Source organism: Meriones unguiculatus, chromosome 8 (assembly GCF_030254825.1).
Source record: "Meriones unguiculatus strain TT.TT164.6M chromosome 8, Bangor_MerUng_6.1, whole genome shotgun sequence".
NCBI classification, from domain to species: Eukaryota; Metazoa; Chordata; class Mammalia; order Rodentia; family Muridae; genus Meriones; species Meriones unguiculatus.
The window spans coordinates 18,164,808-18,191,323 of record NC_083356.1 but is presented as its reverse complement, the minus strand read 5'-3'; the positions used below and the strand labels follow the sequence as shown (position 1 = coordinate 18,191,323).

Below are 26,516 nucleotides of genomic sequence, written 5' to 3'. Positions count from 1 at the left end.
AGCAAGGCCAGCAGACTCTTCACAAATACAGTCTCAGCCTGTGCCTCTGACCCTCTCTGCACCCACACTTAACATGGCCCCTAGGTGAGCCCCAGGCACACTGACATGCCCTAAGAGAATGGACCCAAATCATACATCTGCTGTGTTTATAGAAACACAGAGGTAAATCCAGAGAACCGAACCCCTCCACACTCAGACTTTAAGCTAGGCACCTCTGTGTAAATGGAGCTCTACTAAGGGTTAGAAGAAAATCTTTCAGGAAGCATATTCCATCTTGAAGCTTCAATATATGACTACCACTTGATTCAAGGATTTAAAAAGCCCCCGTTTCTACTTTGAAGAGATGCCAATTACACATACCCAGGGAGAGAGCCTAGAAGGAAAACAAGATAAGAACTGTACATTGTGCCTTTTAAGTCATTTTCTGTTATCAAGATTTTTCTGAATTATAATTCATTAAAAAAGGAATAATGGAGGTTTTATCTCCTGATGTTATTCACATAGAATAGAATTACTTCAATAAAAATCTGAAGGCAAATTGACCATTTTCTTTTTCTTTTTTAAGGCATTTGTTTTTTAACAGAAAGGTCTTGGTCCACGGCTAATCAGTAAAAAGGTGCAATCTGCAGATGTGGCTTTTCCTTGATTAACTTAGGAGCTACAAGGAATGGGGATCTTCTGTTTAAGGCACTCAAGCCAGGTTCACCCCAGGCGAAGACGTTGGTTTTCAGAGGCACTGCCCCACATAGTACCCAGAGAGAGTCCCCAGAACGGCCAAATGGCCCTGCCGATGAGGTGGGTTATCTGTTCTGAGAGCACAGGCTCATCCTCACAGGCTGTGCAGTGGACAGAAGCCAGCAGCTGGGGCAGGGTGTGGGCTCTTGTCCCAAACACCCAAGGATGCCAGGAGTCAAATGGCTCGCATCCTGATCCTAAGCTACTGGGCCTGCCTGGATGCCCATGGAATATATAGCATTGCCTCTTACTCCTGGTCCCCCCTGTGCTCTGTGGACCTTCAACTTCCCTTCAGCCAACACACCTGTCTCTGTTCCTCACCCTCCGGTGACTTCTTTCCCTCAGCTGAGGCAGCTCAGGGTACCCTGGTACCCCTAGCAAGGCCCTACCAACTCCCAGGAGCCATGGCAGCCCTTCAGGATAGAACAGCCGGAACAGCTGAGTTGTAGGCTGTTATCACTTATGAACAGACCCCAGGCCTTTCCCGGGTGTGTATGATTAGCATGAGCTTCATACTCTGGCCAAGGAAAGCACAGCCTGCCTTTCCCTGTGAGCTTTTAAACCAATGCACACGGGGGTTGGCTTGATGATTAAGAGTACTTGAGTCCTTTTCCAGAGGACTTGGGTTTGATTCTCAGCACCCCACATGGAGGCTCCGAACCACCCATAACTCTAGATCCAGGGGATCTGATACCCTCTTCTGGCCTCCTCAGGCATCAGGCACACATGGGAGATATACACATTCCTGCAGGCAAAGCACTCATATATATATATATATATATATATATATATATATATATATATATATATAACATAAAATAAATACATCTAAAACATAGTTAAATAAAGCACAAAAAGAGAACCTATGTGGCCTCAGGACTGCACCTCGTCCGACACCAGAGTGATGTGCCACGTGGCTCAAGTGAAACACTCCCCAACAATATTCCCAGGGCCCCCATTTTCACCCCTGATGGTCCACCCTGGGTTAGGGAACCTTCCCATCCCTCCAGGTCTAAAAGTCCATGATTCTGGCCCCCGTTAGATTCTTAGGGACATAAGCAGCGAGGGATCACTGCTTATGGGGACTGGCTGTTGCTGTCTGTAAGCCTGGTGGGCTCTACCCGGCAGTGAGTCCAGGTTGTGCCTCCTGTTTGTTGCATGCGAGCTTCCTGAGGCACCACTGTGTCTCATCCATTGCTTCTAACTCTCAGGCCCAAGGCAGGCTTGCTGCAGCCATGGGACCCTCATGTGTGTGCATGTGTGCAAATGCATGTGTGTGTGAGTGTGCCTGTGCCTGTGCGTGTGTGTGTGTGTGTGTGTGTGTCACAGGCAGTGTACTTCTGAGGCACAGATTTCCCCCACAGCCTGCTCTCTGCTGTGACACTTGGGCTGAATGAAAAGGCACTTCTTAATTACTTTATTAATGAAGATCGCAAACAGGCTCTTCTCATCACGGAGACATGGAAGAGCAGATTGCACAGTTGCAAAGAAAATATTGCTATGAATGTGAATAATCATAGAGCTAATTCTGCTTACATAACCTCACCCTTCATTATGCAATCCTCTGTGTAACATTAAAAAAAAAAAAAACACCAACTGCCTATAAAGGTTGAATTTTAAAATGGCTGAGCAACAGATATGCCAAGAAAAAAAAATATGTCCTGAGCAGAAGCCCCGTAAAAGCTTGTGTTTGCACGCAGCAGTGGCCATGAAGTCATGGGATTGACAATATGCCCAGGGCCCCCATTTCCACCCCTGATGGTCCACCCTGGGTTAGAGAACCTTCCCATTTGCTGTGTACTGTGATTGGTCACATGTGGGATCCGCAGGCTCATATCCATCGTTCAGCTTTGCTGAAGTCTTAAGTTCTCTGTGCTGTTTGGACACTGGACTCTTGCATGTATTTCAGAAGGACTTTTCAGCACCCTGGCCCCAGAGGTAAAGGACACAGTCAAGGTAAGGGACATGTCCTGAAGATGACCCAGACTGTAGGGAGAGCAACCAGGAGCCTTGTGCAGCTGGCATGGGAGGACTTCTCTGTGGTGCTGTCTTAAGAGAGTGGCTTGATGGCTCAAACATCTGTTCCTCAGAATGAAATTGGTCAACTTCCCAAACTGGTGCCCACTGGGCACATGTAGCAAACCTTGACAGAGCTGCAATTGGTGAGGTGGCCTCTGCGGTGGCCCCCATCCTGTGCCAGGGTACTTCTGCTCTCCCAGGCATAGCGCTCTAACCTTGCATGGAGCCGAGGGACATGGGGTCCTTCAGTGCCTGCTTCTTAACCCGTTTTGGCGATGACAAGGTTTCCATGCTGAGCCTCGTGAGTGATGCATTCCCATGATGAACCTCTGTTCCTGAGTTTCTGCCCAGTCAGTCCTCTTTTCTCAGCTGCAGGCCCTGCTCTCTCAGCCTCTCCATCTTGAGGCATGCGCTGTCCAGATGTCACGCAGTTGGCATCTACAGAGGGCAACGAGGCTCTTTGGTGATAACAAGAGCAAGCTCACTTCCTGTCCATGGAGGACAGGGGTGACAGCCTTCAGCATGGCTTCTTCTTCAGAGTTCTTGGTTAATTTGAATACTGACATAAGGCACTCATATTGTAAAGCACGATTTTCTAGCTGAGTCTCTACACAGAACCCTGCCAGGATTGAGCACCCAGCAGCACTGAGAACCTCCCTATGGCCAGCTGGGGCTCCCGGCTGGCTGGTCTCCAAAGACTCTTTTGTCATGTTGCACACCATCTTCTATGCACCTCCATAGCATTTTTTCTTCGTTGTTTCCAACTGAGTTTGTTTTTGGGTTAGCTGAGTCCCACCCGAAGGTATGAGGCCATGAAGGCCTCAGAATGCCAATGTCGCTCCAGAGGAGGCCCTGGCCCAGCCCAGCCCAGCCCACCCTGTGGGCCCCAGGCAGGCTGAAGCCCTAGGCTTTTTCCATATAAGTAGCACACCCTCGGCTCTTTGCAGAAGTTCTGCTTACGGAACACCCTTGTCCCCAATCTGTGGCTTCTTCGCTTCAATGGCTGCTGATTCCGACTCAGCTGAGGTGTCCTGTCCTAGACCTGCTGTGTAGACACTGAGGGCAGAGCTGCCTCTTAGCTGGAAACCTCAGGAGCCAGTCAGAGTCTCCAGAATGACTATGTGACTGAAGGCGAGCACACCTTCCCTGTGGTGAGGGGTCGGTCCTCAGCAGTTCCCTGTGTTCTAGCCAAGCAGGCTGCTCCTCTGTGCTCAAGGCTCACAACTCCAGAGCTGCCTTCAGTGGGCAGCATTCCTTTGTTCTCTACTCCTAGAACCAGCCTGACCCCCTTGTGCCACCCGGGGCAATGAGAGGTGCCCATGTGTGGCCTGCCTGCTGGATGAGCACACACCCAGCTAATTCCTGGAAGCGGGCTGAGCCTTCCTCACTTCTTGGAGGGAAATGTCCTTAGGAGCCATCAGGCGCACTGGGAGTTTGGACAAAGAGGAAAATATGGAGGTACCTGAGCCGCTGAGATTTGGGGTCAGTTTATTAATTTATCTCCACAGCATAAAGCAGGCCCCTCCAGACTAATCCACAGCACCAGGAAGAGCACTTCACAGGCTGAAGGAAGTGTTGAGTGAATAATGGATGCTCAAAGCCTTTTCTACCCAGATCTCTTGAGTTCTTTCAGAGTCAGGTTTTTGGAAGACCAGCATGCCGCTCTTCTCTGCTTCTTTCGGTCTCCCTGTTCCCTTGGACACGCCCAGACCCCCTGAGTTAGAGGGCATCATGGGGGTCCCAGCTGCTCCAGACTTCCCAGGCCCTTGTTTATCAGGAGCAGTGGGGCACACTGCCTCCTTCACACTGTCAGTCAGCCCTGGTGGTTCACCTGTCTGACTGCTGTTTCCTGGTGCCACCTGATGTCAGGAAGCTACAGATGCCCTGAGAACTCCCATGGGGCCTCCTCACTGCTCATAGCTCCCCCTGCTGCAAAAGCTTGTTCTCACCAGCAGCCTTGAGTGGAGGGGGATGAGGGTGAAGGTGATGAGGAGGTGATGTCCAGTTGACATGCCTGTTGTCTGCTCCCCTTGATCTCCTCTGAACAACCAGAGGATTAATCAGAATTTCCATTTGGCTTACTGTTCTGCCTGCAGACGCCCTGTATTCTCCGCACATTGCACAGTGCCCTGCACTGCCCTTTGTGGAGTCCTGGGCCCCCGAGGCTGACTCTGGCTGCTGCTCTGTGTACCACATTCCAGGAACCTCTGCCTTCTCATACCCCCTCACTTCTGTCACTGCTGGCTCAATCCACAACACTCATCTCCTTTCCTGTCCTCCTGGAGAGCCTGCAGCCTCCTCCTGCTTGGCACCAAGAGCCCCTTTGGCCTCTGAGCTCCAGGCTGATCTCCTGTAATCAATCCCCTTCCTCCCAGCAGCTCAGGGCGGCTTCCAGGGGTCCTGTCCAGATTTGTCTTCCTACTGGTGTGTCGGCCTTCAGGACAAGGTCCACTGCGACATGGCCTTCATGGAATTCAGCTGCCATGAGTGGGTGCACAAACTGATCGCTAGAAATCCTACCATCTGTCTTCTGGATACCCTGGCTTCCAGCAGCAGCTGGCCTGGAAAGGGACATCTTCGCCATGGCTCTCCTAGTTCATCCTTCCGCAGGACCTCTGTGTCCCACCCTGCTGTTCCAAGGAGATCCAGACCGATGGATGGCAGAACAGTGTGGTGGTGGCTCCTCAGCGCCAGCTGGGACTCTAGCAGCTTCTACAGCAGCACCCGGGTTTAGCCCTTGGTGGGTGGAGGCAGCTTTCTGATCTGGAAGAGACTCCCTTATTTCCTCTGCATCCTGACAGTGGGGTGGAATCTGACACCCTCCTTCCTCAGCTCCTCCTCTGGCTCTTGGTCCCCAAGTAACAACATAGTCTGTAGGCTTCCAGCCCTCTGGCATCTTTGTCTTCATTCCTTGCATGCGGCCTGGGCTTCTGTTTTTACTGGACAGTAAGTATCCACTCCTGGATTCTCCTGCACATGAATGGCCCCTTCTTGAGTCTATATCACAGGTGGCAGGTACTGCCATGAGCTCTTTACCTTTGTTCTTTTCCCTTTGACCACATGAAGCCCCAGCCTCCCATGTAGGAGAAACACAGGCAGAAACATGCCACCCAATTCTAGACTCGGCCTGTGTTTAAGTCTTCTACCTTGGGTAGGTGAAAAGCTGAAACTGGAATGATTCATTCAGTGAGCATGACCCCGAGTGGGCATGCAATGCTAGCGCACACCCTTCTGGGAACCTGAGGGCTGACCAACATGTACTGGAGGAAGACATCATTCAAAGATGGAACTGGAACTCAGAGCACACTGCACTGTTAGCTCAGAGCTCACTGAAAGCTTATAGCTCACTGCACTGTAAGCCTATAGCTCACTGCACTGTTAGCTTGGAGCTATAAGCTTATAGCTCTGCTGCAGAGAATGCAGGAGCCTGAACTATGAAGTCTGCAAAGCTCTCCACTCAATACTGCTGCTGGGGGATACCCAATTCTTCAGAGTCCTGAGGACCAGTGTGTCCACCCTGTTGCTACCTAGTTGCTGTGACTGATGAATGTACCTTAGTAAATTTTTGTCGTGCTTAAGATAAAACCCAGACCCCAGTGCATTGTAGACAGACATTCCTCTGCTGATCTGCCCCCCTACCCTTATGGATACATCCTGGCCAGCTAGTAGGTAACTCCTTGTTTTTTTTTTTTTTTTTTTTTTTTTATCATTTTGTCAATCTGCGGACTGAACTAAAGGAGATAATCCTACACCTGTTGGAATGGCGAGCTCCAGTGTGAGGGTCGGGGCTGCAGGGGAGAGCTAGGTAGTGACACGCCACCCAAAAAACATTCTGTCTGGTCTCTGTGGAAGTGTGCTGACTGCCGGCCTCGGATAACTGGTGACTCCTTTCATCTCTTTAAATCACGTATTTGCATTCTACAATCTGCTACCCCCCGGCAGAGTCGCAGCTTAAACATAACCAAGCTGTCGGCCGTGGGTCCTAGCATGGGCCTGGCATGCAGGAATCTTGGAATGTATTGTGCCATCCTGATGGCGAGTGAACCCCTGAGCAGACAGAACCAGCACAGGTTGTTAGGTCTGAAAAGAAGAGCGAGGCCAGAGGGCGACCGCTGCTTTCTACCAGGAAGGAGGAATAAGGACACAGGATTGATGCTACCGAAGAAACCCATCCCAGCGCCCTTCCTCCTGAGCCCTGCTGAAAAACTGCACTGACGTGAACAGACAACAGCCCCACCACTGCAGACAAACTTACTTGTGCCAAAGCTTCTCGAATTCTCGCGGGGTGAGAGGGATGTCAAAGCCGTACAGCGCGTTCTTGATGTCCCTTCGTCGAAGAATGCCGTTGCCTTCGTTATCCGTTTCTATGAAATTCTAGGATGGAAGATGGCACTCAGCGACACGCAGAGCACTCTACGGTACTTCCCTGTGTGTTTTTAGCTTTTCCGTCTGAGGTGTGGAGGTGTAGGGGTATGAGAGGCGTGAGAGGCCAGGGCTGTGCCGTGCCTTGGGGGCTGTTTGCCTTCTGTATTTGAGACTGGCATGTGGGGCTCACTGGTGGAGGCCCAGGGAGAATTGCAAACCCCAGGATCCTTTCTTCACCACCACCCCCCCCACCCCCACCCTCCAGCACTGAGATTACAAACACGGACCACACACCTGTATTTTAAAAATGTGGGCCCTAGGGGTCAAACTTGGGACTTTATGATTGTTTTTGTTTGTTTGTTTGTTTTGAGACAGGGTCTCACTATGTAGCCCAGGCTGGCCTACAGCAGACTGCTCTCAAACTCCCAGATAATCACCTGCCTCTGGATTAAAGGCATGTGCCAGTACACCTGTTAAGCTGGCATCAAATGAATTATCTCCCCAACCAGAAATATTTCTAATGGAACTTGGCTAAATAACAAAACAACAACAACAACAAAAGCCAAAAAATAAAAATAAAAATAAAACCTTCTCGAAGAACAAGGAGTCACCTACTAGCTAGCCAGGATGTATCCATAAGGGTAGGAGGGCAGCTCAGCAGTGGGGCATCTGTCTACAGTGCACCAGGGCCTGGAAGTCATCTTAAGCTCCACAAAAATTTATCAAGGTGCATTCATAAGTCACAGCAGCTAGTGAGATAAGGTGTCCACAGGCTCTGTGGGTGAGGTGCAGTGTAGAGACGGAGCTGCAGGGCGGCGAGCTAAAGGGGGACCTGACAACGAAATGCAGGGACACCTGGTCGCCATGCAGAAGGGATAAAGGTGGGCACACCTTCCACACGGTACACCCCTGGTCCACAGACCTGACTGTGGAGGTTGAAAGTGATTCCTTGGGGAGGATGGGGGAAGATCTTCACCGAGATCAAGGTAGGGCAGCAAAAGAAAAAAAAAAGACTCCAGCAAGCGTTTCACAGAAAGGCTGGTTCCTCGCTAACAATCTGCGGACTGAACTAAAGGAGATAATCCTACACCTGTTGGAATGGTGAGCTCCACTGTGAGGGTCGGGGCTGCAGGGGAGAGCTAGGTAGTGACACGCCACCCAAAATACATTCTGTCTGGTCTCTGCGGAAGTGTGCTGACTGCCGGCCTAAGACAACAGGTGACTCCTTTCATCTCTTTAAATCACGTATTTGCATTCTACAATCTGCTACCCCCGGCAGAGTCGAAGCTTAAATATAACCAAGCTGTCGGCCGTGGGTCCTAGCATGGGCCTGGCATGCAGGGATCTTGGAATGCCTTGTGCCATCCTGATGGCATGTGAACCCCTGAGCAAACAGAACCAGCGCAGGTTGCTAGATGTGTTAAGAGCGAGGCTGGAAGGCAAGCCACTGCCTAGTGCGGAGACACACAGGTGTACAACCTGTCAGGGCAGACAGGTGTGCACAGGAAGCCCAAGGTGCCAGGAAGACAGAAGCCACAAGAACCCTTCCTCCCTCACTCTGTGAGCCCAGCGTTCAGATGGCACTGAACAAGTCAACTCCAGACCCATCATTCCTGAGGGCAAGCATGTCCCAGCAAACTGAGCCAACTGCGGATACCAACAGGATGCCTTGGCCAGGTGGGATTCATCATACAAGGCAGGCTCAATGCTTGAAAACCTCTGGTGTGACCCATCGCCTGGACAGTCTCTTAGTCACCTCAACAGCTGCAGAATCCCATGACAAAGTCTGACCCTCACTGGTGACACCTGCCTTCAGCAAACTAGGATCAGGATGGAGCTTCCTTAACTAGACAGTCCCAGAGCTGGCAACTGTACCTGCACATAGGAACCAGGAGCCACCCACTAAGCGCAGGACAAGCATGGCCAATGGAAATACATGACCCTGGGTAAGAGCAGTGTGGAAGGAGAGGAAAGAGAGCTAGCCTGTCACCTGGGGAGGTGCGGGGGGAGGAGAGGATGGCCATAAGGAGAAGGGAGAAGAAAAGAGGTTAACCTGTCATGTTAGAGGGAGGACAGCAAAGAGGAAGCAGAGGAAAGGAGGGTGCAGCCCTGCCTCAGTGGGCCATAGCACACCTTGTTGAGAACACAGTATGGAACAGGCCAGGGCTTGAGGGAATCCAACGGAACTTTGCATTGGGCAGGAGCCAAAAAAAAAAAAAAAAATCAGCCAACAGAAGCGCAAATGACCAAATCAGATTCAGTAGGGTCACCCATAAAGACAGAGGTGGAGCACTCCAGCATTCAACTGTGACCCTCCTAGAGGGGGATCACTGTGTCCTTGGTGACCCCATACCCTAGATTCAGGAGAAACCCAGTTTGCCCATTCCATCCTGGTATCCTGAGGTTTAGCTGTCACTGTCACTGTCAGATGGCATATCCATGACATCACAACTTAGGAGATTGCTCATGCTGGCCAAGTGCACCTCCTGCCATCTTGTCGAGATGTGATAAAACAGCTCTGAAAATGCCTGCTGACTGTTATGTGAAATCAATGAGGACTTTTCCTGACTTTCCCTTTAAACTTTAAATCCTCCCCAAGCCCAAGCTAACAACAGGACTGTCTCATGGACTCCTGAGGCCCATACTTTCCTCTCACCCGTGACCCCGGAAGTAAGACTTTACTTGGGAAGACTCTAGTGGTATGTCTTTGGTATCGTTTGTTTTTTGTCTTTGTCAACTTGCAGGTTTTTAATAAACATCTACAAAATATTTTCAGGCCAGTGCTCTTCAGGGGCATGGGATTAAAATTATCAGTTCTTTTGAAAGACACTCATTCTATCTTAGATTAATCAAACAAATTAAACACTTGAAAACCATTAAAAAACTTACTATCTCTCCCCACTTCCCCTTCTCTTTTTCTACAGCATGTCATGAATCTCAGGTTGGTCTCAAACTCACTCTGGTTAGAGGCTGACCTTGAACGCCTGATCCTACCTCCCACCTCTCTAAAGCTAGGTTAACAAGTGTGAGCCACCACACCTGCGTTTTCTTTTTGTCTTTTGAGCTACGGCCTCCCTATATAGCTCAGTCTGTCCATGAACTTACAGTAATCTTACTACCTTGGCCTCAAGAATGCTAGGGAAACAGGCACATACACCATGAGCGACTTCTTTCCTCTAGATCTGTGGGCACATGTGCACGCGTGGAAGAGTCGGTGCTCTCCCCTTCCACAGTGTGAGGTCTAGGGATTGAACTCAGGTCTTCAGGCTTGGCAGCAAGTTCCTCTACCTGCTGAGCCACCTCTCCAGCCTGTTATCGTAACTTTAAGCGTCTTTGATAGCTGCTAATATTTCAAGAATAGAGTTCCTTCTTTGAGTTCACTTTCCTCAGCTGTTGAAAGCGGAGGAAGAATGTTACAGGCCTCTGCAGTTATACCAGCCCTGTTACTTAGCAATAATGAAAATATCCAAATGACTTCATCATAATTGCAGTCACTGATGGCGTTTAGTTAGAACAAGGCCAAGACCATTCGGTGTTGGGGAAAGGCTCTGAAGAAGAGCGGGAACCAGCATCGTGGGTACCTGGCGCTGTCTCCCCATGTCCGCTGCTCCAGCAGCTGGGCCAGCGCAGCAGGATGGAAGTGTGCTCCCTTCCCCGGCCTTACCTTGGATAGGTCTGCCCATCTGGTTTTGGCTTTGATGACAAGGTATTGATGAGCCTGGTCACAGGCTAGTTCGGAATCTGCCACCTTCTGTTTATATCTGAAAAGAAAAATAAACAACTGTGTTTAGAAGTGGGGGGCCTGGACTATCCCAAGGGCCCCCACCCCCACCTCTGGTGCCTCGAAGATGCCATTAAGGTCTATAGTTTCACATCCGGGCCAACTCGGTTCTTACAACAGTCTTATTTCCCCCAGCTGCATGGCAAGGGGTCCTCTAAAACTTTATTTTCAGATTTAAGAAAAATTGTTTGTTTGTTTTTTTCCCCCAGCACACAAAGCTCATAGGGCCCATTTCCTCCCTGAGGGCTTAGAGAAGCAGAAAGTATGTGTAATAGGACATTCAGTATCTTAAGGAGGAAATGACTAGCAACTTTCAGTTCTGATTTTGCAAGTCCAGCTGAACAGCAGAGGTGCAGTTAGGAAGCGCGGAGGTCCCTTCTCCCAGCCCCCAGTACTTTTCCTTTTCAAGACTTATTTTTATTATTTCTAATGATATGCATGTATGGGGGGGCAGTAAGTGTGCAAGTGAGTGCAGGTACCCCCAGAGGAGCTGGGCTGCAGGTGGCTGTGAGCTGCTGGGACCTGAACTTGGGGTCTCCGTAGGAGTGGGGCATGCCGCTAACCACTGAGACATCACACCTACCACCTCTACCACAGCCAATATTCAAAAGTCAAGCTTATAGGATTCAAAGGACATCACAATTCCATTATATTTATAGTATATATTGATACGGGACGCTTAAAAAGACTTTGTGCTGTTGGCCCTTGACAGGCCTGCGTGAGGCACGATGGCAGCTGTGGATAGAGAGAGAGAGATGGACAGCTGGGCTGTTCTGCCCACTTAGAAGATCTGGAAACTGGACAGCTGAGACCACTGGCCTGGTCAGTGTCTGCCCTGGGCCCTCTCTACCTGCCTCCTGGTACGGCTCCATCTTGCCTCTCCCACTTGCTTCTGGTACCACTGACTACACATTCCTTCTACCCACAGAGCAATGCCACGAGTATCTGGCCTCACCCATGTTTCTTCGCCATTGCTGTCCAACTGCCTACTGGACTCCTCAGAATCACGGAACTTCAAGGGTGGGAAAGGATCCGCTGCTCTGCCACCCTGGCCCTGTGGCTGTGGCCCCCTGGGGGCCTGGGAAGGCTGGCAGGACTGTGGTGTTTTTCTCCACTGGCTTGGGTGGATGGAAGTCCAGTGAGACGCTGAGGGGTGGAGCCTGGCCTCCCTGGGTGACCCTACACCACGCAGAACAGCAGCTTTTGGCAGCCTTGCTCTGTCTTCACTTTCTAATGTAGCATGCTGACCTGAGTCGCTTTAAGCAGTCAGCTAGGCGGCTGTATCCTGTTTACACAAGTAAACAACCGCCATCTGCCAGCACAGCGGGAGCCCCAAACTGGTAAATAATTTATCTGCACCAGTAAGTAACAACACCTGTGAAGAGGTGGGATCCTATCAGAAATGCCAGGCACACGAGCTTTTCTGTCCTGCCAGATGTAGGCCCCTCACCTGGCCTATCAAGAGGAGTACCCTGAGATGAGACAGGGAGGGCACAAGGCCCAGCCACCCAGTCACCCAAGAAAACTGTCAGCAGGCTCCAGTTCAGGGGCAGGTTCTCATGTTGTGACACACATGGGCCACTCCAAACTGTCACTCAGAACAGCCTGCCGTGCTGACCTGCACTTGGAAACTTTGTGCCCTGGGCATCCTGCTTTGGAGGCTACAGGAAGACTGATCTGTCCCCTACAGACACTTGTCCTGCATCAGCCTGGGATCTGGGCCTCCAGCACAGTCCTTCTGAACTCATTAGCCCTTTTGAAGACACTGCACCTACAGATGACTGGAATCTGAGAGTTACTAAGACTAGAATAAAAGCAGGACATGCAGTGTGTGTCTGTAATATCAGGGCTCAGGGCAAAGACAGAAAAAAATGTGTGAGTTCCAAGGCCAGCTTGGGCTATATGAAGAGATCTGCCTCAAGAAGATAAAACAACAACAATGAAACAATCCACACAAAAATGAAATGGATAACAAGAGCTCATGACCAATGGCCATAGAAATCAAGGAAAATGAGGGAGAAGTACTTGGTAAATTTGAGGCAGTTTGTGAACTCAGGACTGTTAACAGCTTCTGGTGTTCTGGGAAGACACAAACATGCTCTCTGTTATGGGCACAGCTATGGCTCTGGGGCTAACACTGCCACTGGGCCCAGCCCTAGGAGTGTAACACGGGGTCCCTGGAGCAGTGCCGTAAAGGTTTGCATAGCGTCAAGAGTCCTGTAGCCTTAGGAGGAAGGCCAGGACTCTCAGGCTAAAGAAACTGAGTCAAGTGCCTACCGAGACAGGCCAACCAGTCAACACACTACAGATAATTCTAACAGGCCCATAGTGGCACAATGAAATACTGCAAGCGCCTAAGATATGACCCAAAATTCCATTGTTATAAAAAACCAAGAATGTCACGTTAACTATCAAGGTAAAAAATGTGTCAGCGCGCGCAATGCTGAAGCCATGAGATCCTACAGTGGCTGCGCAGCCCAGAGGCCTGACAGGAGCAAAGGGTGAACCCTTGAGAAGGTTGGATACATGGAAGTTCTAAGAAACTGAGATGGGGGAGGAAGGGGGCTTGCCACACACCAAGCAGCTCGTGAGTGTCTATAATTCCAGCTTCAGGGACCTAATACCCTTTGTCCTCCATGGGCATGCCGTCCCCCATAACACACACACACACACACACACACACACACACACACACACACACACACACACAGAGAGAGAGAGAGAGAGAGAGAGAGAGAGAGAGAGAGAGACGTTTTATAAAGAAAGCCATAACAAGGATGAGCTGACTGACACCCTGGCAGGGGGAGAGGGTGCTGACAGGCACAGCCCCATGAACTTGCCCCTCGAGTTTCTCACTGCAGAGCCCAGGGTTCACTGTGCCTTTAAGAAATCTCTACCGCCCCTCCACAGGGTTCGGTTTAGAATTTGTGCTCAGTTCTCAGAGGGCTACAGGAGGAGACACAGAGGGGCTTCAGTGTCATGAGAGTCTGTGGTAGAATGGCCCCGAGGGAGGCACAGATCACGGGAGCATCTCTGAGAACAAGTGGAGACCTGGAGAGCTCCCTGTGTTGGTCACCCAGCAGGCGGCAGCTGACTGCACAGTGTTCCGTGATAGGGACCTGCACAGTGTACCTTTGTGACAAGGCCCCATGACAGTGCATGAACTTGTATGATGGTGAGGGGTGAGATGGCCCGGGCTGCTGTGTTTAACAGGAGAGCGGGAGACGGGACCCAGCCATTCCAGCAGGGTCTGCAAAGAGAGAAACTGTTTGTAGCTATGAAGCAAACAGTAGCTCATTCTCTCTTCCACAGAGCAATAAGCTCTTGAAGTCAAGGGGCAGGGGAGGTCCAGAGTGGAGGGGGCCCAGCCATGGGGACAGGAGGTTTCTAGAAATGAATGGGGTCAGGTGGCTCTGTGGAAAGGGCCAGGCTCTGGGAGAAACCATTTTCCTCCCTGCCCTCCACTTCTCCTTGGGGTCCCTCTAACTCTCCTCTTAGACTTAGCTCCTCCCTCCCTAGGGTCAGACAGGACGGCCACCTGACAGGGCCCATGGGGTATCAGGAAGCCCAGCACAGGGTCTGGCCAGGAGGGCAGCACTCTCTTAAAGCCGTGTCTTGCTTCCGGTCTTGGAACTGTGTCTCCCCAGTGCCTGGAGGCCTGTCCCACTAGGACCTAGGCTCTGCTCCCCAGATTCATCCTCTACTCTGGAGCTGCTGAAGGATCGTTCCACAGTACAGTCTGACTTCTTCATCCTGCAGCACATAAACCTACCTACCTGCTGGAAATGGGCAACTCTGCCACCTGTGAGGGGCTGCTTCATCCTCTGCCCTGGCCCGACTCCTTCCCCCCATCTCTAACCGTGCAGCCATGCCTCCACCAGCAACTTCTGAATGTGCCTGCAACTTCTGCTCTGTGAGTTTTGAGATGTCGTTCTCTGGCCTTTAACAGCCTTCTGTCAATCGACAGATTCCCACCCACACTCCAAGGCCCAGCTCAAGTGTACCCACTTCTTCTGGATACCTCTCTGCCCTCCTCGTGTCTCAGTGTGGCACTTTACTGCTGTGCCCATCTCAGCTTCCAGCCTGAGCTCCTGGCGCAGCATTGGGTCCTGTTCACATCTGCACCACCAAGGCCCAGGACAATGCCCAGCACTGTGTTAGACTATTGCAAATATCCAGCAAGCGAACCGATACGAGCCAGGACAGATCACTAGACGGGTGAGTCTATGCTCTGGTGCTGGAAATTTCCATAGCTACTCTGAACGCATTCTCCAAAATATTCTTTGGCCAGATTTTTTTTTAATTATTCTTTTTTAAAATTTATTTTTTTATTAATTACAGTTTATTCACTTTGTATAATCTATGTGTCTGTGTGTGCATGAGTCTGTGATAAGTGCATGTGAGTACAGTTGCCCAAGGAGGCCGAATATTCAGGTCTGCCTGGAGCTGGAGTTACAGGCGGTTGTGAGGTGCCTAGCTTGGGTACTGGACACCAAAGCTGGGTCCTCTGCAAGAGCGATGCAGGTTTGCCATCTCTCTAGCCCTCCACGCTTTAGTCTGAATTATGTGTGTGTGCATCTGTGAGTGGACACATGCATTTGAATGCAGGTGCCCCATGGAGATCAGAGGACGGTATCAGATCCCTTGCATCTGGGGTTACGGGTGCTTGTGAGCCTGGACGTCAAACTCAGGCCCTCTGTGTGGTCCGTGAGCACACCTAATAATGAGCCATCTATCTCTTAACTCCCTGGTGGGACTGTCCTGGTTCCATCTCAATGCTAAGTAGTCAAATCTGACATTAACACCCCTTAGGACCTGAGGGGGAACATGGCATTCAGCTCATGTGTTGTGTGATCACTCTGCCTAGGATTTATAGCCATCTTCTTGCTTTTCCTCCCAGGAATAAATGCATGAATTCTGGGGGAATTAAGCAAAGTTCATGGCCAAAGGCTCTCTGTAGCTTTGCCAAGTCTTACCAGGGTGACAGGGTCATGCCTCTGGCAGCTCCGTGTACCTAGATACAAGGAATGCTCGCCTGCAGCCCCTCCCTGGAGCCATAGGCACCGGGGTATGTGGGTGGGTGGGGGAGCCCCAGTCAGTGTCTGGGTCAAGAGTAATGGGCTAGGAAGACGTCTCAGTTTGTGAGTACCTGCCTTACCAACATGAGGACCCAAGTTTTAGCCCCAGCAGCCATGTAAAAAGCTGGCTGTGGTGGCACATGCTTGTAATCACAGTGCTAGGGGGGTGGAGATGGGAATTCTGGGCTCAGTGACCAGCCAGTCTAGCCACGAAGTGATTCCCAGATCTCAGCGATAGGCACTGTCTCAAAGATAAGGTAGATGGCTCCTGAGGAACACCACTGGGGTTGACCTGAGGCTAATCTCTGACCTCCACACACATGTATACACACCCACACATGCACATACACATACATACACACAAACCCTGTAAAAAGAATGATGCAGTAACTGTCAAGGCAAGACCAGCGACTCTGCTGACGCGGCAGCTTTCTATGGATGACAATGAGCACACCGATGACAGGCGTCTCTTAGGTGGTGGTCCCACTCTGATCTAAGAAGGTCAGACAGGCATACAGTGAACCCTGAGTGGACACTGACACTCTCCTCCTGGCTGCAGTGAGGCCTTGTGGGCCAGGAGGGGGTTTAGGGGCTCTGCTGGCCGGGATAAGCTGGAAGCAGGTCCCTGTGTCTCCTGAGAAGATGCCACGGATGGGTCTGTGCCTCCCTACATTCTCACCCACGGCCTGGATGAACACCTGGAGCAGAGGGGGGGGGGGGGAGATGGGGACACACCCTGGTCATATGGACAGTTCATGAGTTACCTGACAAGAAACCCCAGAACCTTTGTTCCCTTGCAGCCCCAACCTGCCCCGCAGTGGCCTCGAAGTGTGTGTCCAAAGGTTTCTGACGCTTCAGCCTTCAAAGGCTGAGCAGAAAGCCACACACCCAACTCCATGCAGAGAGACGGACAAGTATGTGCATGCATTTGCACATATGTGAAAAAGCCTGAGAGGATAAGCACTTAGCTATGGAGAGACGCTCCCCACGGTGAAACCAGGAGTGTCTGATTGTTCCACCTACCATGTAGTGTGCTGTGTGCATGTGTGTTTGTGTGTGTGTTCTCTTAAACTCAAAAAAAAAGAAAGGTGGCTCCAGGGTCACTTCTGTGTCCCATTGGGGCTGCAGCAGAACAGCCAGCCTTCCGGGACTAGCACATACCGACGGCCCTGCTCACACACCCGCCTGCTTACCGAAGGAGCCTTTGCGGTGCCTCGTCTGATTTCCAGGGTTTCTTCTCACACAGGTTCTGAAACTCCCGGAAGTTTAGGGTGATGCCAAGTCTCAAGCCCAGGAGGCCGAGGAAGCGCTCAAACTCTTCGTCCTTCATGTTGAGCAGTAGGTACTGTAGCAATCTGTGAAGATCATGCATGTTGATTATGCCATCTCTGTCAGTGTCTATTTTAAAGAAGGCAGAGTAGGGGTCCTAGAAACAAAACACACACGTCAACGCACTTCCCTTCCCCGCCCGTGCACCCCTCACAGCCACCCCCCTGCAGGGACATTGCTTCCGGGGAGGCTCCTGGGGGATGCTACGGCTCCTGTCCTGGTCCTAGATTCTTCTCCCGGGGGCGGGAAACCTGGAGTTGGAGATCGTGGGCAGCTTGAGACAGCATGTGGAGAGTGGGGAGAGTAGGTAGGCTTCCTGGGGGATGTAGAGCTCTCCCTGCCCTGGAGCGTTCCAAGTCTCTGGCCACTTCTCTTTTTAGGTAAGCAAACCCTATGCCGGCACTCACACCCAGGAGCCGCCTGCGCCATGGCTCTATCTAGAAGGCTGGGCACAGGCCAGGCAGTGTGGCTTTGGGTAAGGCATCTATCCTTGACACCTCTTGTTTCTTATCTATAAGATCGCCAAAGAATGCACCACCCTTTGGGGGCCACTTGGGATGTTTTGTGAGTGTGTTTTGAGCTGTTTGCCACTTTGTCAGTTGAGACTCTTTCTGGACCAAGTTGGGCCACAATACACATTGCATCTCTCCTGCAAAGCTGTTGGCATGGTCCCAGCACCCTGTTTCTGGAGATCCCTCACACAGCCCTGTCCTGGGAACTTGTCTGGGAAGCACCACACCGATCCCATCCCCAACAGCAGTTGTTCAGAATATGAGTTGGCCTGTTCCGTGTTCGTGTCTAATTAAATGCTTTGGGATTTTGTGAAAAGTTCCAGCTGAGTTTGCACACTGATCCAGTCACCAGACAGTGCTGTGTGCAGTCACTGTGCTGAATGCCATGGGGATGGCTTTAGATGACCCGGCTCTGCCTCTGTCACCGTCATGCTGAGGGGAGGGGCCTCTGCTGGAGCCCACTCAGCAGAGGCTCTAAACCCATCTGTTCACTGTTTCCCTCCAACTCCAGCTCTGAGTGTCTCATACTCCAGTCTAGGCACCATGTCCAGACTGAACAAGACCAAACCTCTTGCTCAGTCAATTCTCCCAGGCTTCTTGCCTTGGTAGAGGCAAGGTAGCTTGCTCTGACTTACTGCTCAGACCACATACTCAGAGTCCCAAGTCTTCCCGTCTATGTCTCATGCATGTGTCACCCATACCACGTGCTCCCTGCACCTGGAACCTACCCTTCAAGCCCACCTCCTCAACCCCACTTAAAGCCCCCATCCCTCAGAATCTAACAAAATCCTGGCTACTGTCTCATCTGCATCAGATAATCCCTGTCGTGTGGTCCAGCCCCTGTGCTCTGTGCCTCCCTTACAAAGAGCCCAACTCATGAACTCCTATCCCTTCCCATCCCCCTGCTGCTGATGCCCACGGCTGCCTCGGGCCATGTCAATGAGCCTGCCCTCCAGTCACGGTCTCTGCAAAGCTTGTTTCTGCCTTACTCTTTGCCTCTGCCTGAAGGTTGATTCACCAGCACAAGACTTGTGCTTCCATCTGCCTGTACTTGTGCTATGCCCTGTACTCGAATGTGCCAAAGCTTGTTGGGTAAATGAGGCCGAGTATGCTCTGCGTTTCTCTCCATCTCTGAGCACCAGGTTCCCCAGTCTCTGCTCCATAGGGGAGCTGAGACTAAGGCAGCCCCTTGTGTTCACCATCTGGCATAGGTGAAACCTCACTTATCTACCAACTAAGCAGTCATCATCCTGTGTGGCAAGCAGGCGGGACTGTGCCGAGCAGTGAAGAGACTTGGAGGACTGTGCTGAGCGGTGAAGGCATGAAGAGGATTCTGGTTCACTCTGCTCCCAAGGGCCTGCAGGCCGAGTGCCCTAGGAGCCAGCAGATCCGTGTGGCTCACATGGAGGGCTTAAGGAGGACAGGAAACCAGAGTGGCCAGAGCCGTCCCAAAGGAGAGGAGGGCTTGCTCAGGAGAGAGAGAGAGAGAGAACGTGCAAATGCAATGAGGGCCATGCCAGAGCAGAGCCAGATAGAAGCAGAGCCACGTGTGGATAAGGCACCCTGTTGGGTCAGAGGCATAGTAGGTGGTGGAAAATGGAGAACAGAAAGGTAGCTTATGCCACCTTCCCGTGGGTCTGCGTCATCGTGCTCCTGTCTAAAGGAGCAGGACAAGGTGCAAAAGCCTCATCTGTGGACACAGCCAGAGGCGTGCTGCTGAGCATGCCCATGGCAGCCAGGTGACTGATGGTCCAGCCCACGGGGGCCAGAGAGGACATGGATGTGACTCCTACCAGGGCATGTCCTCAGGTCAGCACGGGGTCTCTGGTTCTCCCATCTTCCTCCCCAGCCTTGTCTGCTGCCTCCCAGTGGCCTACCTACCTGGCCACTATCCTCTCCAGTTAGGAGTGGATTCCCACTAAGCCGAGTGTTCTGCCCTCACAGGGGCACCATTATTAAGCTCATCTTCCTTCTCTAAACCCTTCCTACTTCTTACCGTGGAGTCTGGGCCCCCTGTCTACCTTGCCCCTTGCATGTCTCCTGTGCAGGCAACCGTGCTTCTGTCCTGCTGTGTGCCTTCCTCTAGAGAGCCCTGTGGATCCCTGACCAGCTTGGGCTGGGCTCCCGTCTGCCTTCTCCTTCCTTTCCTGCCATGAGCAGGAACCCTTTCCTCCTCTGGGGAGTTCACCTTAGGGGACCTTGCCTTGTCCCACAGCACTCTACCAAGCCAGCCAGTGTCTATGAGTTGCCTCTCACTATCTGTATTTGGACAAGAGAAGATTCCAGGGCAGCAGGGCACCCCAGCGTCTAGCACAGAAGCTGCCATGCAATGATCGTGCAACATTTGTTTGGTGAGTGAACAAGTGCAAATGGGTGTGTGCAGGATCCCACTGTCCAGAGGGTGGCCAGGCTCCCTGAGAAGAGGGGTTCCTCATTTCTACCCTCAGTGTTGATTGTGCATCTCAGCAGGGCGGGGTCTCAGAGTCAGGCTCCCCACCCCAGCTTAGTCCCTGTTTCTGTGTGTCCCCCGGAGCCACCAGGCCTGACCGGATACCAGAACTCACACTTGTGTGAGCTGTGGGGGTGGGGGGAGCAGGGCAGAACCTTAAAGAAGCTATGAGGTGGAGAGTCATGTGTTACCCGGAAGGACTCCTTCACTTTCTTGGGGAAAAGTTTCACGCATTCTTCTGCAGAGATGAAGAAGTCGTCAGGGTTCATTTTTGTGCTGGAGTGTGGCCGCAGGGAAACCGTTTCCAGCCCACTCTGCAACGTGTCTGGGAGGATCAAGAGGGAGCCTTCCATTAGCTCTGCACCCACGCCCGTGTCTCCCTCAGCGCCCTCCCTTCTGAAGCCCGGTTGACGGACGCCCCACACAGCATAGCTCTCCATGGTTTCGGCACAGCAGTGTTTTCGGGACCCACCTCCCTTCCCTCCCACCACATCCCAGGAAGGCTCTTATCTAACGAGGAGCTTGGTCCCTACAACATGGGGCACAGGCACCCTAAACCCTTGGTGTGTACCCCTGCCCCACGCTTCTGTCCTTCCTAGGTTCGTCTCCTGATTCCCGGGGCCAGAGGAGGACTTTGGCCCCTTCCTTGCTCTCTGGAGAGGAGAGGAAGACCAGTTCCTGCCCATTAATTCGGCAGGCTTTCCTCCATGTGTCCTTGCCATGGGGCATCACTGATGTCAGCATGCCAGGGGGACGTCCCAGAGTTCACAGCCTTGGACTCTGGGGGACTCCGGGCAGGGAGCAGATCTGCCCTTAGCAGAGATTCTGGCATATGGTGAGCATGTGACACTTGTTTGGCGAGTGACGGGGTGGAACTGTGTGAGTACTGAGGTTGGGAGCTGACCGCATCACCAATGGACACATCCCTCACAAAGAGGCCTCTCTAACTGTCCCGTAAGGATGACAGAGCGGCTCGGGGGCAGGGTCTCAGAGCCAGACCCTTCTAATTACATGAAGAACCAGATTCCCACAGGCCCTTTCAGTACAAGGCAGAGTATGGTGTGCTGTAAATGGGGCTCCCGGGGCCCCTGGCTGCCTAAGACAGTGCTCGGGGCTGCAGGGCTAGACATTTGACGGCCATTTATGGCCTCGTCACTCATCCCGTGCTTACCAGGTAGTATCATCAGGCTATGCATTCTAGGACATGGCTGCAGTAACATGTGGGCTCTTTGGGAGATGACAGGATGGGGTCAGAGCTTCCTGCCTTCTATTTTCTCTATCTTAAAGTAGGGGCTACTTATTCCTTAGCAGACCATCTGAGCTGATCCCTGTGCAGTAGCCAACACGCACGCACACACGAACACACACACACACACACGCATACACACCCTAGGTCACTGGAGCCTGACTTTCCTTTCCCGAAGCAGCTGGGTCTGTGGGTCAGAGGACAGATACACAGAGTGGCAGGGACAGGCCAGGGAGAGGACGGGCAGGAAGAGGAGGATCGGGACAGCGCTCTCCCAGCGCTGGCCTCAGGCAGGTGACCTAAGCACCCTGCCCGGCAGGTATGCCTCAGGAGTTCTCTCCTTCCTGCATTTCCCTTCATGGGTGTCAAGTTAGACAGACTGTGGCTGCCCAGCGCCCCCCACCCCCACCCACATACAGGGGTGGGACCTCTCTCTCCATGTAGAAGTAAGGGCGCTGCCTGTGGCAGACTCTCGAGAGGCAAGGAAGTCACCCCTCAAAGCCAGTGACAGGGCAAGGGACATGTGCCCAGGGCCACCAGAGTTACCCGGCCAGCCACCCTGCAGGCTTCTTGCAGCAATGAGAAGTGTATTCCTATGACTCTGTATATGAACTTGGTGGCTTTGCCAAGGGACCTGGAGGCAGAGAAAGGGTGGCAGCCCTGGAGTCTTAAAAGGGCCCCAGGGTGGCAGCTCTCGAGTCTTAAAAGGGCCCTAGGCCCTTTTATCCCTACTCACATAAGAGACTATACTGTCTTGCCCTGGACTGCCAGAGAGCAGGAAGCACAAGTGGCCAAGGATGTAACTCAGCTCTGCCTTACTTCATGGCACAAAATATGCTCCCTAATTTTTAAGGGCCATTAAAGATGGGCAGGACAGGCCTTGGTGGTCCTGGGTGTAGCACAAACCTAGAATGTCTGCATCCCCACCTGTTAAGAGGAAGGAGCTTGCGGGCTGTATCGCTAATTTTTAAGTGTGTGTGTGTGTGTCCATTCCCCAGTATTGCCAGTTTGAACCCACAGCGTCGTGCATGCCAGGCCAGACCTCTGGCATTAAACTACATCCCCAGCACTCCCGTAACCATCTTTCATAGAGGAAAGTCTTAACGGCAGTGATGTGGGTCTGAGGAAGCACTCTCAGGCCCATCCAGAGCTCTAAGTCCACAGCCCACTCCCAAAGATCTGATGAAAAGGCTGGAACACAGGTAGGATTAGGTAAAGGTGGCTCCCACCTCTCAGCTAAGGCTCTTGTCACATGAGCAAACTGGTGGCACTGCCAGGAAAGACCTGTGGTGCCATCAGGCCCCAAGAGACTTGAGCACCTGCCAGCTGGCTACCTTCAAATCCCATGGCGAAGTCCTGGTAGCTCATGCCCTCCTTCTTGAAGCCTATCTTGGAGGCCAACTGTGAATACTGGTTGTCATTCATAGGCATCTCACATTCTTCTAGGACCTAGCAGGGAAGAGAGCAAGAAGGAGAGAGGCATCAGGCTGTCTGTCCCATATTCCTCTGTGCCTCTGCGGGCTCTAACAGTCATTATTACTTGTCTGGCCCCTACCCCGCCCATGGCTGCCGAGGGTGGGGCCAGCTTCCCGTGTCCCTAGACAGAGGCCAGGCTTGTTTGTGGGGCTTGTGAGTCAACAAAGGGCACAGGCCGTATGACCCTCAGACACAGCCAGCTCAGCAGTGCTTTGCCAAGGCCCTGCCAGTCAAGGTGCCCAGCTCTCTTATCTCCTGAGTAGCCTCTGAGTCTTGGAAGTTAGCTTTTTTTTTTTTTTTTTTTTTTTTTACTTACTTCCTGGGAATCGAAGGCACAATAAAGTCAGTTTCAGGAGGTAAAATAAGATTGTCCCTCAACTGAGTATAAATTCTCCTGAAACTCACCACCAGGAGACAGTGCCAGTGCCAGGAAGGTCCAGGGGCACCAGCTGGACACCGCAATCTGTGCTATCCTCTCCATGTGGCCTGACACTGGTCAGTACAGGGAAGGAGTTCATAGGCCAGATGCCATGGCACAGACACCGCAGTAGCCAGCTGTGTTCCTGTGCACCTTGCCCTTTGAGGAGCAGTTGGCATGGGCAATCCGGAGGAGTTGCGTAATCTAGTAGACACCAGCTTGTGATGCCCAGGCTCTGTGGAACACAGACTTCATGTGACGGGTTCCATACGGCCCACCAAGCCTGCCTCCATTGCTCACTTAGCTTGGCTCGAGCCTTGGCAATGAAAAGAAGTATCTCAGGAGCCTGGCACTGGCATCCCCCTTTTCTCAGGATCACACAGCATGGGGAAGACATGGGCATGAGCTGACAGAGTCAGATGGTTCTGGTGTTGCCCTAAGCCAAGAGCAGAGGGCCAGCAGGGGCAGGTCTGGGTGTAGGCGTAAGATAGGGCTGGACCCCCTTCCCTCATCCTCACTGTGTGATGCTGATCTCTGACTGCATGCCCTGCACAGTGCTGAGCTCTCTATGGTACCCCAGTACATCTCATTTCATCCCATCAGGATCTCAGAGAAAGGACCTTTTGGAACCCCGGTATAAAGATCTGGAAACTGAAGCTATTGACTTGCCCTGGTCACCTGACCTGGGAGTGGCGGGGCTGGGTCTCAAACCTGGTTCTGCTCGAAAACCAACTCGTTGGAGTAAGGAAACCAGGACAGGAAAAGGATGGGGAGTTAGAAGTGTGCTGTACACACACAGAGAAAGAGGGGCTGCCTACTATGCAACCCTGGTCCTCACCCAAATCCCAACCGGAAACACAGGACAGGCTAACTGGAGTCTTGGCTAATACCTCATAACCCCCCCCCCCCCCAAATGGGAGTGTGCAGGAGGCCACTAAGGTGCTGTGAACAGGTCCTTTCTAGTGCCTGCATCTTCCCTGGAGGCTTCAGAAAGTGTCTTGTCCCTCCCCAGTTGGACAGAGCAAGGCTTTGAGGTACTGCCTTCCAACTTGGCTGCAGACTTTGAACCTCCCGAACAGCCTGGATTTGGCTCCAACTATAGTAGCCACTGTTCATTTCCGTGTTGCCCATTCTTTCTGGTGTGCAGGGAAAGGGTGTAGGGAGCTGCAGATCAACAGTGGGAAGATGGCTGATATATCCTTCCTGGCCTCAGCCTTGAGTGTGAGTGCCTGTGTGCGTGCATGTGTGTGCACAGGTGTGTGTAGACAGGCCATAGTGTGCTGAGCACGGGACTAGGAGCCTCGGGGGTTGTGGCGTTGCTGAGGAGAGGTGTTGAACTCCAAGGCCACCCTTTGGGAATCCCACGCCATCTGTCCTGTTCTCTGCCTGCGTTCCCAGGCCCAGCTCTGTGGAGGCTGCTGTCACAGCACGGGGCCCAGCAAGCATTTAGATGGAACACTGCAGCCCACACAGAAGCACCCAGAGGCAATAGGTCTCAGGAGTGAATAGATGGGTTACTCACTTTAAAACTTCATATTTTGAAAACAATCACACATGAATTATTCACTGCCAAGTCCTCCTGCTTAGTCCTTTCACAAAAAAAAAAAAAAAACAACAAAACATATGCAATGGAGAGGGGAAAAAAAAAAAAGTCTGCAGGCAAATGTTTCCCAGCCTCGAGGGTTGTGAAGCCCCAGGGGGACATGGGAGCCTTACACAGCTTGTCCAGTGGGCTGGGTGTGTGGCTCCCCAGGGGCCCAGAGTGCCACAGGGCATTCATGGTCTCTCGCTGCTGCCAAGCTTCTCAGAAGCACTGAGCTTCCCCAAGGCTGTATCCCTCTCCTCTGCAATGAGCACAGCAGCCAGTTCAGAAGACTCTCCCCTCTACCCCTGACAGCATCTCACAGGCAGCTGGGCTCAGCCACAGCCTTCGGATAGACTGAAAACCCTCTACCTACCCAAACTCCTTCTTTTCTGGGAGACACTCCCCTGAAAGCCCTTGGAAGAGTGACAAACTAGTATCAAATACTTTCGCTTATTCTTTCCTTGGTTTCGTGTGTGTGTGTGTGTGTATATACAGGTTTTGGGTTTTGCTCACTAAATAGGGTAGACTGGCTAACCAGTGTGTCCCAGGGATCTGCCTATCTCTATCTCCCCAACACTGAGATTCCAGGAGTGTGCCACCATCCGTTTCTTATTTCATGTGGTTTGAAGAATCAAATTCAGGTCTCAAGGCAAGTGCTCTGATAACTGAGCTCTCTTGCCAGGGTCGGTATTTACATTTCTAATGCTCCAAATGGTCCCCTCTGTTAACCCTGCCCGGGACAGATTTCACTGCAGAGAGAGCTTTTCTCGGGGCCCTGGTAACTTACTGAGTTGGTGGGGGGCTTTGGGTGCTCTGAGTGGCAGGTGCCCACTGTTGGTGGCTGAGGGGACCCAGACCTTTCTGCTTGGGACAGAATGGTCATATCGACATATGGGGTCATATCTACATATATGACATGTTTGTTGCACCTCTGTGTCATGTTTTTGGTATTTTTCTCTTGACGTTATACCACTACACAATCCATCCAGAGTAACATTGCATCGCTCCACACACAAGGCAGAAACCTGGAAGCCACTTGAGGCCCCTGCTGTCCTTTCTGCTATGCTGTCATTTGTTATATATATATATGTATACATACATGTGTGTGTGTTTGTTTGTATATATATATATATATATATAAGGCCTCCATCACTTCCTGTGTATTTCTGTAAATTAAATGTAGCCTTCCACATTTAGCCAGCTGCTCTCTATTTCCATGTGCATTCATGTGGGCACAAGTGTGAGGCTGATATCATTTCCATGTGCTGTGTGCATGTGTGTAGGCACACATATGTAAGGCTGCATAAAAAGAACTTTTATTTGCCTGTTTCAATTGTTGTCTTGGAGGATTATTGCCTCTGGCTAACCTAAGCCTAGTCCCGGAAGCTTCTAGCTTCCGTACAATCTAACCTAGATCTAGAATGTTTTCAGCCTCTAACACTTACAGCTGAATAAGCTCACCCTTTCTTGTTCTTTCTGAGCTCTGGACTGGCTGGTTCAACTCAGCTGTTCTGGCTCAAACT

At 51.7% G+C, this 26,516-nt stretch overlaps 1 protein-coding gene across 3 annotated transcripts in view; it reads right to left on the bottom strand.

Moving 5' to 3' along the window:
* Efcab6 (EF-hand calcium binding domain 6) overlaps positions 1 to 26,516 on the bottom strand; it is a 184,841-nt gene that overhangs the window by 36,040 nt on the left and 122,285 nt on the right. The window contains exons 18-22 of one of the 3 annotated variants that reach the window (XM_060388917.1): positions 22,849 to 22,963; positions 20,460 to 20,593; positions 17,172 to 17,404; positions 10,784 to 10,880; positions 7,010 to 7,128 (exon numbers count right to left, since the gene is read on the bottom strand). In XM_060388917.1, the coding sequence (XP_060244900.1) occupies positions 7,010 to 7,128; positions 10,784 to 10,880; positions 17,172 to 17,404; positions 20,460 to 20,593; positions 22,849 to 22,963 (698 nt within the window). Of the gene's footprint in view, positions 1 to 7,009; positions 7,129 to 10,783; positions 10,881 to 11,015; positions 11,134 to 17,171; positions 17,405 to 20,459; positions 20,594 to 22,848; positions 22,964 to 26,516 lie in introns of those variants that run through there. The other 2 variants (XM_060388918.1, XM_021630901.2) reach the window with 2 other exon arrangements.